Consider the following 15,446-nt stretch of genomic DNA (forward strand, 5'->3'; position numbering starts at 1 on the left):
AAGGTTTATTTTGAACAAACAAACAGATTGTTGCGTCTCCCAACACTGCTCTAGTCCCTTCAGCAGTACATTTTCATCGCTTCAATTAACAGGCATTATTGGCGCGTGTCCATTGAATCCGCCATTTTATAGGACCCCTGAAGAAGACGCATTGATCGAAACATGGACTGTGTTAGGGCCCATATTTTGTATAAAGTGGTCGATTTGTATGCAACAATCTGTTTGTTTGTTCAAAATAAACCTTGCCTGCATTTTCTACATCTGTCTGCAGAACTTTCCTTTAGCCTTGGTTCACCCTCAAAGATCCCTAGACATGATAGAACATTACAACGTGCTCCTAAAACCATCCCTGAGCATACCTAGAGCGTAATGATTGGAACTGAAATTTAATAAGTGGTATTATGGGAGGACTATTCAGTAAGGTTTGTCTCTTTCCATTCCACATACTAAAATGTGCAATAGGGACAGTAACATGGAAGGAGAAGATAACATGAAACATGAGGAGAGATTCAGCGAAGCTTGAAGAATGGACTAGAATTTGGTTAAAAAATACAAGGTTATGCATTCTGGAGGTACAATATAGCAATGGTCCCCAACCCTGTCCAGGTAGTCAGGTTTTTGGGCTAGCCCTAATGAATAGGCATGAGAGAGATTTGCATATAATGGAGATGTCAGGCATTAGGGCTATCCTGAAAACCTGACTGGATGGTGGTCTTCCACGACAGGGTTGGGAACCACTGCAATACAGGAAGTGAAGCACTTCTGTGAACAAAGGTAGAGTGGGACCTCACTGGATTGACTCCAACCTCCCTCTTTTCCCACTTTGAGTTTCTTTCATAAGAACATAAGAACATAAGAACTGCCATCTCCGGATCAGACCTTTGGTCCATCAAGTCCGGCGATCCGCGCACGCGGAGGCCCTGCCAGGTGTACCCTGGCGTAATTTATAGTCCATCATATCTTTATATGCCTCTCTTAAGGAGATATGCATCTAGTTTGCTCTTGAAGCCTAGGACGGTCGATTCCGCAATAATCTCCTCTGGGAGGGCATTCCAGGCGTCAACCACTCTCTGAGTGAAGCAGAACTTCCTGACATTAGTCCTGAACCTGTCCCCCCTTAGCTTCATTTCATGTCCTCTAGTCCGTGTCAAATTGGACAATGTAAATAATCTTCTCTGCTCTATTTTGTCGATTCCTTTCAGTATTTTGAAGGTCTCGATCATATCCCCACGCAGTCTCCTTTTCTCTAGGGAGAACAATCCTAGTGTTATAAGTCTATCCTCGTATTCCAGTTTCTCCATACCCTTCACCAGTTTTGTTGCTCGTCTCTGCACCCTCTCCAGCAGTTTTATATCCTTCTTTAGGTAGGGAGACCAATGTTGGACGCAGTATTCCAAGTGTGGTCTGACCATTGCCCTATAAAGCGGCATTATAACTTTCTCCGATCTACTCGAGATTCCTTTCTTTATCATGCCCAACATTCTATTTGCCTTCTTTGCCGCTGCCGCGCATTGTGCCGACGGCTTCAGGGTCCTATCTATCAGTACACCCAGGTCCTTTTCTTGTTCACTCTTCCCCAGAGTTGCACCTGACATTGTATACTCGTATTCCTTATTCTTATTGCCTAAATGCATTACCTTGCATTTCTCCACATTGAACTTCATCTGCCATTTCTCCGCCCATGTTTCTAACCGACACAAGTCGCTCTGGAGTTCCTCTCTATCCTCCTGCGATCTGATTGCCCGGCATAGTTTTGTATCATCTGCAAACTTGATGATCTCACTGGTTGTTCCTTCCTCCAGGTCATTGATATAAATATTAAAAAGGATCGGCCCAAGTACCGAGCCCTGTGGTACACCACTAGTCACTTTCTCCCAGTCGGAGAACTTCCCATTTATGCCCACTCTCTGCTTTCGGTTTTTCCAGCCATTTGCCTATCCACCTTTGTATATCCCCCTCTATGCCATGGCTTTGTAGTTTCCTGAGAAGTCTTTCATGTGGAACTTTGTCGAACGCTTTCTGGAAGTCCAAGTATATTATGTCCACCGGCTTCCCACTATCAATTTGCTCGTTCACAGTCTCAAAAAATTGGAGTAAATTCGTCAAACATGATTTCCCTTTCCTGAATCCATGTTGACTGGGTTTCATCAAGTCGTGTGCGTCCAAGTGCCAGACTATGCTATCCTTGATCAGTGCTTCAACCATCTTGCCGGGGACAGACGTAAGACTCACAGGCCTATAGTTGCCCGGTTCCCCTCTCGATCCTTTTTTAAAAATTGGCGTGACGTTCGCTATCCTCCAGTCGTCCGGTATCTGTCCAGTTCTGATTGTCAGGTTTGCAAGTTTTTGCAATAACTCTCCGATTTCAACCTTCAATTCCTTTAAGACTCTCGGGTGAATTCCATCCGGTCCAGGGGATTTGTCACTTTTAAGTTTGTCGATCTGATAGTATATCTGGTCTAAGTCCACTTCAACTGTGGTGAGGCTGTCTTCTATTTCTCCTGCAAACACTTTCTCCGCTTCAGGTATTGTTGAGGTGTCCTCCTTCGTAAAGACGGACGCAAAGAAGGAATTTAGTTTGTCTGCGATTTGTTTATCTTCCTTGATGTACCCTTTTCTTCCCTGGTCGTCCAGGGGTCCCACTGCCTCTTTTGCAGGTTTTTTCCCTTTCACGTATCTAAAGAAGGGCTTGAAGTTTTTGGCCTCCTGGGCTATTTTTTCCTCATACTCCTGTTTGGCATCCCTCACCGCCTTGTGACATTTCTTCTGACATTTCTTCTTGTGACATTTCAATTGAAGGAAACCTCTGGAATGGAGTCATCAGCGGAAGGTGGAAAGCTCAAATCTAGGAACTATTTCTTTACGGAAAGGGTCTCCCAGACGAGATCCGAATTCAGCAGAGCATCGGCTAATTACAGAGGATCTCTGAGGAAGAGATTTTGGAGCTTGGTATTGGTATGGATAAGCAGAAGACTTGGGTGAAGCCTCTGCTTGCCCCGAATCGGTAGCATGGATTGTTGCTACTCCTTGGATTGGCCACCGTGAGAGCGGGTTACTGGGCTTGATGGACCATTTGTCTAACCCAGTAAGGCTATTCTTATGTGTCATATGCTTTTAAGCTGTTGTCAGTTGCTGGGTTTGTTTCTTCGGATTCCTCCAAGGACTCAGTAACACAGCTTTATAATATGTATAGATAGAGTATATTAAAACTGTCCATGAACATCGCATCTATGGCCATCCACGAGAATCCCAAGGACTGCATGGATAAGCGCTTTATAATGTATGTCTCTAGAAAGGCTTTATCATTCAGTTCTATGGTGAATCTGAGGCCAGAGGACCCAGCTCGGTGGGTGCTTGAGTACCCCCAGTATTATGCAATCTCCTTGATTTTGTGCAGAAGAGTGATTTCCATTGGGTTTAGCACCCCACAATCATTTTTCAAATCCTTAGAACTGAATGATAGAGCTGGTGTAATATGTATAAGGCTCACTCCAAGGAGCCTCTGAGCCTGAGGGCGTTTTCTCTTTAAAGCTGGATGATCAGATCAGATTTCATTCTTGGAAATATCCCTGTTCGATGCCCTTTCAAAGGATTTGAGTTTGCAGAGTATTAGAACACAAAACCAGAGAGAGACACAGTTCTTAAATATACTTTAAAAATATATATATTGTCAAGTATGGAATCTTTAAAACTCTGTAGTCTTGTAACATCTATGAAAAATACATTCCTGTGAACAGAACAAGAAGTAGCCCACAAAACTTGGAGGACGAGGAGTAGAAAAGCAAAGAAAAAGGAGATGTACAGGGCAAACAGGTAGAATGAAAGTGGAAATCCAAAATGGATAGAGAGAAAAGGCAAAATTTGAAGTGCAAGAGGGAGAAGAGAACAGGCATCTGCTTGTGGACCAGAACATGGTCTAATGGATAAGGCTGCAGTCTTCGCGCCAGACGTCTCTCCTAAAACGAGTTCTGTTCTCCCTTCAGGCTTCCTGCCTGTGGAATTTTGTTTTCTATTTCTCGTTCTTCCACTTCTCCTCCTTCGTTCCATTTGTTACATATGAGATTTTGCTTTCACTGGAGGGAGGGGTCCCAGCCACTTCTCTCCTAAAACAAGGAAGACAGTGAACAAGAGCATATGCCCTCCTATAGAACAAAAAGAAGGGAGAGAGGGAGCTGCATTGTATAACACCAGACCCCAAGATGTGATGGCAAACTTGTTATTGCCTTCAGCTCCGTCCCCCTCTCCTCTGGTGCTTGCTGTAGACCAGGGGTGTCAAAGTCCCTCCTCGAGGGCCACAATCCAGTCGGGTTTTCAGGATTTCCCCAATGAATGTGCATGAGATCTATTAGCATACAATGAAAGCACTGCATGCAAATAGATCTCATGCATATTCATTGAGGAAATCCTGAAAACCCGACTGGAGGGACTTTGACACCCCTGCAGAAGGGCTATTCTTCTGCAGTGGTTCCAGTGGATTTTCTTTATTATGAAGTTCACGTTATAAAAAAATATCAATATGGTCAACCCGACAGGATTATGTGTAATAAAGCTCTAAAAAGCAAAAGAAAATGAGTAATTTTGAAAGCATATATCAAAGACTGGTGACCAATGTATACTTATAAGGGACATGGTTAACGATATCAAATGGTATACATATGTATAATATATTTTAAGAGCACCAATTAACGGTACGAGGAGTGTTATAACTTCTGAAAGACAGAAGCCAACCAAAACAAAAGCAAGCGATGATCATCAGAAGTTATAACACTCCTCGTACCGTTTTATATCTAGATCCATATTTTTCTGCTAGGTGTAAACTTTTTAATTGGTGCTCTTAAAATATATTATACATATGTATACCATTTGATATCGTTAACCATGTCCCTTATAAGTATACATTGGTCACCAGTCTTTGATATATGCTTTCAAAATTACTCATTTTCTTTTGCTTTTTAGAGCTTTATTACACATAGTCCTGTCGGGTTGACCATATTGATATTTTTTATAACGTGAACTTCATAATAAAGATTGATATATATATTTTCTTATATTCTTATATATATGTCTATGAATGTTTTCTTCTTCCTTTATTGTTTATTTTTTCCTTCAGTTCATTACCAATTTAAATGGCGGTTTGTTTTGTCCCCTTATGTCCGCCTTATTCATTTGTTTGCGGTTCATGCTGTGATTAATGCATAGCATTTTGCACCTTTCATGTACACTCGAATGGACTACAGCACATTAGCACTTTTATTGGTCTCTATGCCCTTATGTTGCTCATTATTGCATTTCTTATCTTTGCATCCCTCATCATTTTTCACTTTTGCATCCCTGATCACTTCTTTATCATATTTTATTTTTATGCACCTTGCGAAATCTTCAAGCACTCACTCATATCACTCAGATTATTATTAGTTTTTCACCACTTCACACAGAATATTACTGTGTCACCCTTGCACTCCATTTGTCTATTTATGATGTATCAACTGTATATTCTTAGGTTTTTTTATTTATATTTATTAAGACCTCTGAAGAAGGCGTGTTTACCGAAACACGGACCATGTCAGGTCCCTTGGTTCGTAAAGAGGTGGTATTAGTGACCGCATTTAATATTTGGTATAATAAATAAAGCCTGCATTTTGTACATATTGTCTGCAGTTTTTGCTTGCTGTTCTTCCACTGCAGTCTTTGTTGGATTCCTTTGTTGTTTGCCTTAGAAATACCAGCTAACATTCTCGCTGCGGAGTAGAGTTTTGACTCACCTACAGCACCAGCAATACCTCAATTCAAAGCACTGCAATAATCCACTTTAGATAAGACCTAAAAATCGGCCAGACAGCCTCAAGTCGATACAACATGCGCACAGAGAAAAACGTGGATTAGACACTCGGTCAATTTGGCATCCAATACCATGCCGGTTCTTTTTTTCACAGGCACCATCATAACATTAGTACAAAAAAGATTCTGGTCTTCATACATCTTCCATAGTATTCCCTACAATCATAATCTCAGTTTTTTTCCTCATTCAACACTAACCCATCCTTATGCTCCGACCATCTTCTCTCCATCATATGAGGTAGGATTCAACACGTTCCCCCTTCTCGTCTTTTCTTACTCACCAAGAAGATGGGCCAGAAGTTCAAAGCGGTCACATCCAAAGAAGAGATGTGGTGTCCCCTTCACGTGGGCCACAATAGCAGGCATCCCAAAAGCCTGTAAACAGGAGAAATGTATAATGCCAGACACAGGCACTGTTCCTCTGAGCAGGAGTCCTCCACCTATAGTCCTGCCAGTAGGGGGTGCTGTCTCACTATCATTCTTAATAGTGAGGGACAGACAAATTCTGCAGGACTTCAGGGAACCTGCCTGTCCCTAGTCTCTGAAGACACAATATTGAAACAGCACCCCCCACTGGCAGCAATGCAGTTGAATAACTCCTACTCAGCTCAGAGGGCTATATCTGTGGCTTCTGGAAGGGTTTGGGTGGCTGAAACACCTAATTAAAGGAACTGGACTAATAGAACATTTTGTTGTGGTGACAGGCTCTGTATCCTTGTGTCCATCCCCCGAACCCTCCAGTCCTAGAGGTGACAGGCTCTGCATCCCTGTGTCCATCCCCCGAACCCTCCAGTTCTAGAGGTGACAGGCTCTGTATCCCTGTGTCCATCCCCCAAGCCCACCAGTCCTGGAGGTGAGGGACTTTGTATTCCTGTGTCCAGCCCCTGAGCCCTCCAGTGCTTAAGTGTCAGGATTTGTATCCCTGCACCTGAACCCTGAGCTCTCCAGGACTAAAGATGGCAAGCTTTATATCTGCTTCTCTACAGAGCCCTCTATTGTGTAGGCTTATCAGTCCATACCACAAAAGTATAAAAACAAGGTTTTTACCCCGTAGTTCAGCGCTTCTTCTGTTGAGTCTCTCAAACGATTTTTCACCTCTGGGGATGAAATCATTTTCAGCATCTTTTGTGCCTCTTCTGAGGGAAGCCCAGCTTTCTGTGCGGCCTGAAAGGAGAAGTCCTGTAAGATTTCAATATTGAAGGCAGGCAAAATGGTGCCGTACAGTGGCAGTGGCAGAAGAAGCCCTCCAGCGCTTCCCTTATTATTACCCTGTGATACTGCTACTGAATATGAACCCCAGTCTCAGAGAGACGTTAGAAATACTGTAGCAGTTACCGAGACTCAAGAAAGACAGCACTCACACTTAGAAGGCTTTCTGGTTGTGTGATGTCTTCATCCTGCAAATGAGAAGTAGAAAAATAAAAGAGAAAATGAGTTCTGTCAGTATCCAGAGAGCCGCGGAAGGCACTCCAAAGAACGTACATGATATTCATTGCCAGTTGTAATCAATGCAGTCAAAGACACCTTTGAGCGCGGATTCCAACCCATCTTCCCCAAACAAGTAAATGGCAGCCATGAAGTAGTTAAGAACCTAAGAATTACCGCTGCTGGGTCAGACCAGTGGTCCATTCAAGCGGCAGCCCTGAGGTCAAAGGCCAGTGCCCTATCTGAGTCTAGCCTTACCTGCGCACGTTCTGGTTCAGGAGGAACTTATCCAACCTTGTCTTGAATCCCCGAAGGGTTCTTTCCCCTATAACAGCCTCCGGAAGAGCGTTCCAGATTTCTACCCCTCTCTGGGTGAAGAAGAGCTCCCTTACGTTTGTACAGAATCGATCCCCTTTTAACTTTAGAGTGCCCTCTCGTTCTCTCTATCTTGGAGAGGGTGAACAACCTGTCTTTATCTACTAAGTCTATTCCCTTCATTATCTTGAATGTTTCCATCATGTCCCCTCTCACTTTTCTTCTTGTTCTGTCTTGATTTTATTGTAGTTCAAAGTAGTTTTGTCTACTTGTATGTCCGTCTGTATGTTTTTAAAAAAAATTTTGTATACCTATTTTATATTGTATATCGCCTAGAATCCATGATAGGCGATCAAATTCTTATTAAACTTGATTTATTCACGTAGGCCTAAGAAAGTCACAGCTTATTTGTGAACACGGACTACCAGAAATGGTCTACTCCTGGGGTTTCCTGATAATCACTTGTGACCTCCAAGAGACAGTGTGCCAAGCCCTCTGGACCTTTGGTCCGACCCAGTTAGGATGATGTAATCCATCATTTGAAAGATTTTGAGAATGTTCGAGACAGAATGGAGGGCTGAGAAGTTGGCGGAAGATATAGGTGAAGCGGGAACCGGCGGTGCTGAATTTATGTTAGGTTATTTGTGGATTAATCTAATCTTTAGTCTTATATACCAGATCATTCCCAAAGGGACTCAAACCGGTTAACAAAACATTATCTTAAGACCATAGATAAACAGTCATAAAAAGGATGAATCAGTAAATATCAACAGAGTTGTCAGCTAGGGAATTCTATCGATTATCAGTAAGATATTTTGTAAATAGATACTTTTTCCAGGTTTTTCCAAAACAAGTCAGCGAAGAGAGAGTTCTAATAACCAACGGAAGCTCATTCCACATTTTAACCATAGTGAATGGCAAAGAACGTGAAAACCTACCTAAAGGTTGAATCTCTTTAATGGAAAGGAATATTAATTTAAATTTATGGATATTCCTTGTGGACTGAAAACGATAGGAATTAAAAGAAAGAGGAAATAATGGGGAAAAGATCCCATCTAAACTCTTAAAGATCACATTTGCACATTTAAACTGGATCCTCCAATATATTGGAAGCCAGTGCAATGCCTTCATCAATGGAGTAACATGATCATATTTATTTTTACCATAAATTATTTTGGCAGACGTATTCTGGTCAGACTGGATGGATAATTTTGGTCTTACCTGCCATGGTGTAGAACTACAAAATTGACAGAACTTGCCGTCATGCACAGATTAAGAGAAAAAAACTGAGGAATGCTATTCCTCAAGCTGATTTGCTCAAAGCAGGAACTCCTACTGTGCTCTTTCCTTTACCTCCGTCCACCCACCCAATCCATGTTGCTGGTCCTATGTTATAACACTCGCTATATCATCCAGGTTTCATTTAGAAAGTCTTTGGAAGCGTATTTTTATTTTCCAGAAGGCCTCTGGTGATATCTGTCTAGTTTAGGGCTGCCCAAGTCTGGTCCTCGGGATCTACTAGTAGGCCAGGTTTTCAGGATATCCACAATGAATATGCATGAGAGAGATTTGCCTGCACTGCCTTCTTGGTATGCAAATCTCTCTCATGCGTGTTCATTGTGGATATCCTGAAAACCTGGCCTGCCAGTAGATCTCGAGGACCGGACTTGGGCACCGAATCCCTAATAGTTCCCCATGACTATCCCCTCTCACTCTTTCACTCTTCTAAGTTTGCTGCGCTCTCCTCACGGCTTGTATACATTTTTCCTTGCATGCTCCTTCCTTATGGCGTGTATGCATTTTGCCTCACTTAAATTGTATGCATGTACTTACTGTATCTATTGCATGTATTCTGCTGCATGTACTTATTGCTACATGTACTTATGCATGTCCTTATTGAACTGTACTTTTTGTACATATGCTTGTATTTTTGTTCCCTTCACTTAAATTGTAGACGTATAACCAGCATGTTAACTTTTATAATTGCTTTGTTCATCTTTTTTGTATTGAATCTAACTGCTGTGAACCGCCTAGAACTCCCTGGGTATGGCAGTATACAAAATAAAAATTATTATTATTATTAGTTGTTTCTATAAAATATGATAGGCCTTTAAGACACTTTGGCCGCCTTTTATCAAGCCGTGTTAGGGGTTTTTTTTTTTTTATCACAGGCCGTTGCAGTGAAAGCTCTGATGCTCATAGAATTCCTGTGAGAGTCAAAACTTTTACTGCAGCGACCCATAATTTAAAAAAAAAAAAACCCTTAATGTGGCTTGATAAAAGGGAGCCTTTATTCTATGTATGTTTTCTTTGCAACCCACCTAGAATGTCTAGATCAGTGGTCTCCAACTCCAACCCTTTGCAGGGCCACATTTTGGATTTGTCGGTACTTGGAGGGCCTCAGAAAAAAGAGTTAATGTCTTATTAAAGAAATGACAACTTTGCATGAGGTAAAACTCTTTATAATTTACAAATCTTTCCTTTTAGCTAAGTCTTAATAATAATATTGTCATTTATAGCTAAAGAGACATATGATCAAGAAACTGTTTTATTTTACTTTTGTGATTATGATAAACATACCACGGGCCTCAAAATAGTACCTGGCGGGCCACGCGTTTGAGACCACTGGTCTAGGATATCAGTTTTTTTTAATAAAGAGGGATGGCAGAACAGCAAAGAGAAATACAGAGGACTTGGCACAGACTCCAAACCTAAAACAGAAAAGAGAGAGGAAGAGATACATTCAGCACTGACCGTAGACCAGATTCGCTTCCAGAGCTCCCGAGAAACAGACTCCACGAATTCTGGGTGTGCCATATCTATGGCGGTGACAAAGCGCATGGCAGACAGACTGCCTGCAATGGGAGCAGAAACACAACATAAGGACTGCAATGGTTAACATAAGAACATAAGAATGGCTGCTGCTGGGTCAGACCAGTGGTCCATCGTGCCCATCAGTCTGCTCACGCGGCGGCCCCCAGGTCAAAGACCAGTGGCCTGAGACCAGCCCTACCTGCGTACGTTCTAGTTCAGCAGGAATTCGTCTAACATACGCAAGGTACAGGACACACTTGACCTAGGGGTCCTTTTTCTAAGGCGCGCTAAAGGCCAACGCGTCCATTATATTCTATGGATGCGTTAGTGTCGCCTTAGTAAAAGAGGAGGCTAGTGAATGCCCTGCTGCATTGCATAAATAAAATTTTAAAAAACTGGATGACGTACCCTTGTTCAAAACCACCTCAAAGAAATCACTTGGCTGCTTTAGGGGCACCTGGTAGTAAGTGGCCAGCCTCTGGAGATCATGGACCATGTAGGCTCCCTTCTTGGGAACCATGGCAGGAGCCTGGTTTCCTGTTCAAAAGACGTTAATAAGCATGAGTAGGCCACTGAGCGCAGAATTTCTTCCCCACACTGAATTTTATCAGGTTGCTTCTACTTTTTTCATTTCTTTGGACCAGTGGTTCCCAACCCTGTCCTGCAGGACCACCAGCCAGTCAGGTATTCGGGATAACCTTAATGAATATGCATGAGAGAGACTTGCATATAATGGAGGTGGCAGGCATGCAAATCTGCTCCATGCATATTCATTAGGGCTATCCTGAAAACCTGACTGACTGGGGGTTAGATGGACACTAGAAATTATAAACTTGTTTCTCTTTTAATAACTGGTTTACGGCATGAAATAAAACGGATCTGTGAAAGCTGTGACTTAAGGGGTCCTTTTACTAAGGTGTGGTAGCTGGCCATTCCCTCACGTCTCCTATTTTCAGCTCCAGCTCCAAACCCATTTCCCCCTCCCCCCCAGCCCCCTTCTCCCATCTTTTCCCTTTCAGCCCCAGCTCCCCCTTTCTCACCAGCAGCATTTCCCTCCCCACCCCACTTCCCTGTGCAGTAGCAGCATACCCTCCCCCTCCATTTCCCTATGCAGCAGCATTTGCCTCTCCCACCCCACTTCCCTGTGCAACAGCACCTCTTCCATGCTCCCTCGTGCCTCTTCCCTGCTCCTCCCAGTGCAGCAGCACTTCTTCCGTGCTCCCCCTGTCCCTCTTCCTGGTCCAGCAGCACCTATTCCCTGCTCCCCCTTTCCATCTTCATTGCTCCCCTGTCCAGCAGCACCTCTTCTGTGCTCCCCCTGTCCCTCTTCATTGCTCCCCTGGTCCAGCAGCACCTCTTCCCTGCTCCCTCTGTCCCTCTTCCCTGCTCCCCTGGTCCTTCTGAAGATCGCGGCCGGCTTTTGCGAACCTCGCAGGTTGCTCTGCACCTCGGTAGCACGTTTCCTCTGACGCGATCGTGTATATCGGAGGAAACGTTCTATTGAGGTGCTGTGCGGCCTGCGAAGTTTCCTACACAGCCACGATCCTCACCAGGCTCCTTTCAAGTGGCGTCGGCAGTGGTTGGTGAGTGAGGGTGGGAGGAGGGAAGCTCCAGAGTGTTCCCTGCTGCCATGTTCTAAAAAAGAATCCAGCCACGGAACACAGATCACGGCGGCAGGGAACACGAAACCCTAAGTGCGCATGTGCACTTAGGGTTTTATTACATAGGATGGACGCGTTAGCGTTTAGTGCGTGTTAAATCGGCTAGAACGCCTTAGTAAAAGGAGCCCTAAATGTATGAGCAAAATTGACTTTTTCAGTAACTCACTGTTCTATGTATATCTGCCCTTGAGTTACTTGGCTTTAAACTTACCAGTGGCATGAATGATGCCGCTAAGAAACCCAGGTCGTAACTTGACATCAATGTTCCAAATACTGCGGTATCTGCAAAGAACCTGCAAGATTCACCCAGGACATTTTGTTCAGCTCTGGTTCATCTTCACCAAGAACAAGCATTTCTCATTTTGGTAGCTATATTTATTTTAAAAATTTCCATACTGTCTAATTCCTAGGCGGTTTACAATACAGCAGAACCTCAATATTCGCGGGGGTTAGGGGCAGAGCCGGCCCGCAAATATTGAAAAATCGCGGATAATTTTTAGGTCCCACCCCGTGTCTCGGACCTTCCACAGGCCTTACCTGGTGGTCTAGTGACAACGCGGGGCAGGATCGATCATCCTACGCTCCTGCCCCAGGCAAAGCCGTCATCCAAATGGCTGCCATGAGTTCCGGGAATTCACGGCAGCCATTTTGATGATGGCTCTGCACGGGGCAGGAGCGTAGGACGATCGATCCTGCCCCGCGTCCCCCCTAGACCACCAGGTAAGGTCTGGGGAAGTTCGATGCAGAGTTTTGTTTAAAAAAAAATCACGAATAACCGAATCCGTGGATACTGGATTGGAAGGGGGAACTGTATGCACAGTAATCCCTTAAACAAGACTAAAGCATTGAGAAACAATTGTGTTTTGAGCAGCTTCGGAAACTAAATCAAATGAGCCCTAGTGTGGCAAAAATCACCCAAGCCAAGGATTGTTGTGACGATATGCAATTGGTCGCATGGATGTGGGCCATTGATTTGCAGACATTTTCCGCCTCTGCACACTCTCCCTCCCACTCCGCAGAGCCTTTTCCTGGAGTCTCTCCCCCTTTTCTGTCCTGGGTCTCTCATTGTGTTTTCAGGCAAAGTTCTCACCTTTCTCCCCACACAGTATTTGTTTTTAAACAAGGTGTAATCTCAACTAAACTGTCACATGCCTTAAAACGATCTGCTGATCCCAAGCCAGGTTTTTTCTCCTTGTCAGAGAAGAATTTTAAACCAAGCTTATTTATCTTGGGGGGGTTTCTGGGGTCTTTTCACATCTGGAAAAGCACACACTGGTTTTTAGAAAAGTGGTTCAGGTGGCCAGTCTCCATTCAAGGGGGGGGGGGGACCTGTGGCTTTCTACTTAGTTGTTAATTCTCAACCTGATTTCCCCCAACCCCTTTTGGATTAGATTGGGAGCTGTCTGTTACACGTCTAATGTACAGCGCTGCGTACTTAATCGCAGCAGCTGAAAGTTTCTTAGAAGCCACAGCACACTTGAACTGGCGAAGTCCACGTCATAAGGCGCAAGCTAGAGTGATCCGGTCCCGCTTTTACCCGTAGTGCATGCTGGGACCTGTAGTTCTGCCTGGCAGGAGCCCATTTTAAGGTCTCTCGGAGCAGGAGATACAATAAACATCCGAGATGATGTTAGCTCTTCCCTTGCTGGTCACCTCCTACCTTTACTGGTGCCCTTCACTGGGAAGAAAAAGCCAGGCTTAAGCCGATCAGTATCTCTCACCTCAAAACCCAGCCAAGTGTAGGGGGAGAGCACGTCGAAGAAGAGCTCCACCACCTTCCTGCCACCTCCTCCGGCCATTTTCTGCCCCCTCCACCAGGCTTCTGACCTTTGCCTTGAGGGAGGGAAGCTCAGATGGAAGTTTGCTGCTATCTAGTGGCTGAAGCCTTCATGCAACTTCCCACCCACCTCCTTTAACTCTTGAGCTGCTGCTGCTCAATCACTAGTGCACTTTGGCTTGACTTGCACTGAAGGAGTCTGGGACTGCTTTTGCTAAGTGTTGAACTAAGTTTTCTCTTTAATCAAATGCTGAATTATGTTTAGCTGCAGACCTAACTTATCTCATGTTCTAGCCTGCCTGCACTGGGGGTTTTAGCTTCTTATGGCTATCTCAGCATAAACAACATGTAACAGAAAGACTGCAGGGCCTAGATAAGTGACTTGCTAGTGTGAGCTTAGCACCAATGATTGTAAATAAAAGTAACACCTGAACAATTTTTCTAGAATTCAGTTGTATAGCCAGAAGAATGTATAAAGATCTCTGTAACATCCTGTTTTCGGGACTTCTGAAGCCAGCTTGGAGCTCGGGAGTCGCATACGTAAGCTAATAAAACCTGTTGCTTTCTTCAAGTCTCTAAGTTTTGTGGCTTCCCAAAGTGACCTTTCAGCACTACATGTAGTGATGCAAGGGGCTAAGTAAGCCTCATGACAGCAGAACCGGCAGGAGCCTAATTGCAGGCCTGAATTTGTCTGATTAAGTTTCCAAGCCAATCCAATCTTTGGGCTAGATTCACAAAGCAAAACGACCCCTTTGCGACCAGATTTCCCTCCTGCAATCTGCTTCGAATCCGTGCATGCAAAGTAGGCAGGGACGCGATTCACATCCGACTGGGCTGGCCGATCAACTGAAGAAGCGACTGCTGGGGACCAGTCGAAAATGGCTTTCCGAAGGCCTGCTCTCTCCCGCCCAAGCGGGCTCCATTCGATCTGCCTTTATTTTTCTCTGTTTTTATTAGCCTTGGCAACTCTGGCCGAAAGTGACCGAAGTGTCTCGTAGACCTCCGGGCTCTTTGCTTTAGCTCATGCACTGCCTCCATAACCACAGTATAATTTTTGTTTTTTCTTCTTAGACTTTCTCCTTCCTCCTCCTGCCCTCTTAAATATCGACCGGGTATCACTTCTCCTTTAATTCTAAGCCCAGCAGAACATAACGCAACGTATGTTTTTAAAATAAGTTTAAAAAAAGAAAAAAACAACAAAAAACAACTCTGCCGGCCTGGATGTCTAGCGCACGCACAGACCATGGTCTGCGCATGCACTGGGATTGCTGTAGCGCAATCCAGGCAGGCAGATGGGGGCGTTCCTCTGATCGCCCCTATCTGCATATTGGCATTTTCTGAATTCATCGGATCTGCCCGGATCAAGCCCAATCGGTCAGGTTCGTGAATCTAGCCCTTTGGTTGTACATAGCGATTCCTCCTTCAGAAACATAGAAACATAGAATATGACGGCAGAAAAGGGCCGATGGCCCAACAAGTCTGCCCACTCGAGAACCCTCCCTCCAACTAGTCTGCCTGCTCAAGGACCCTTCTTCCCTGGAGTATCTATCTATTAAGCATAACTCTGTAGTACTCCCACCTGTTTGTCCCATCGATTCTTGAAGTCGAGCACGCTA

General features: G+C 44.2%; 1 protein-coding gene across 2 annotated transcripts; it reads right to left on the bottom strand.

Moving 5' to 3' along the window:
- Positions 1-3,638: 3,638 nt before the first annotated feature.
- On the bottom strand, positions 3,639-13,925 carry GSTK1 (glutathione S-transferase kappa 1). Of its 2 annotated transcripts, XM_033925496.1 has the most exons (8): positions 13,775-13,924; positions 12,265-12,346; positions 10,801-10,929; positions 10,333-10,433; positions 7,200-7,235; positions 6,886-7,002; positions 6,120-6,213; positions 3,639-4,103 (listed from the first exon to the last, which is right to left on the bottom strand). In XM_033925496.1, exons 1-8 carry the CDS (start codon positions 13,850-13,852, stop codon positions 4,051-4,053), a joined length of 690 nt encoding a protein of 229 aa, XP_033781387.1. In that variant the 5' UTR covers positions 13,853-13,924; the 3' UTR covers positions 3,639-4,050. The 2 variants fall into 2 exon arrangements, with proteins under 2 accessions (XP_033781387.1, XP_033781388.1); XM_033925497.1 differs by lacking the exon at positions 10,801-10,929 and having other exon boundaries at positions 13,775-13,925.
- Between the last annotated feature and the right edge of the window lie 1,521 nt (positions 13,926-15,446).

This window comes from Geotrypetes seraphini, chromosome 16, assembly GCF_902459505.1.
Source record: "Geotrypetes seraphini chromosome 16, aGeoSer1.1, whole genome shotgun sequence".
NCBI classification, from domain to species: Eukaryota; Metazoa; Chordata; class Amphibia; order Gymnophiona; family Dermophiidae; genus Geotrypetes; species Geotrypetes seraphini.

Coding starts and splice junctions, on each gene's coding strand:
- GSTK1 (XM_033925496.1), bottom strand. CDS start 13,852: ATGGCCGGAGGAGGTGGCAGGAAGGTGGTGGAGCTCTTCTTCGACGTG. Junction 10,434..10,800: donor TGAGGTGGTTTTGAACAAGG/GTACGTCATCCA, acceptor CTCCCATTGCAG/GCAGTCTGTCTGCCATGCGC. Junction 7,236..10,332: donor GGAAGCGAATCTGGTCTACG/GTCAGTGCTGAA, acceptor TCTCATTTGCAG/GATGAAGACATCACACAACC.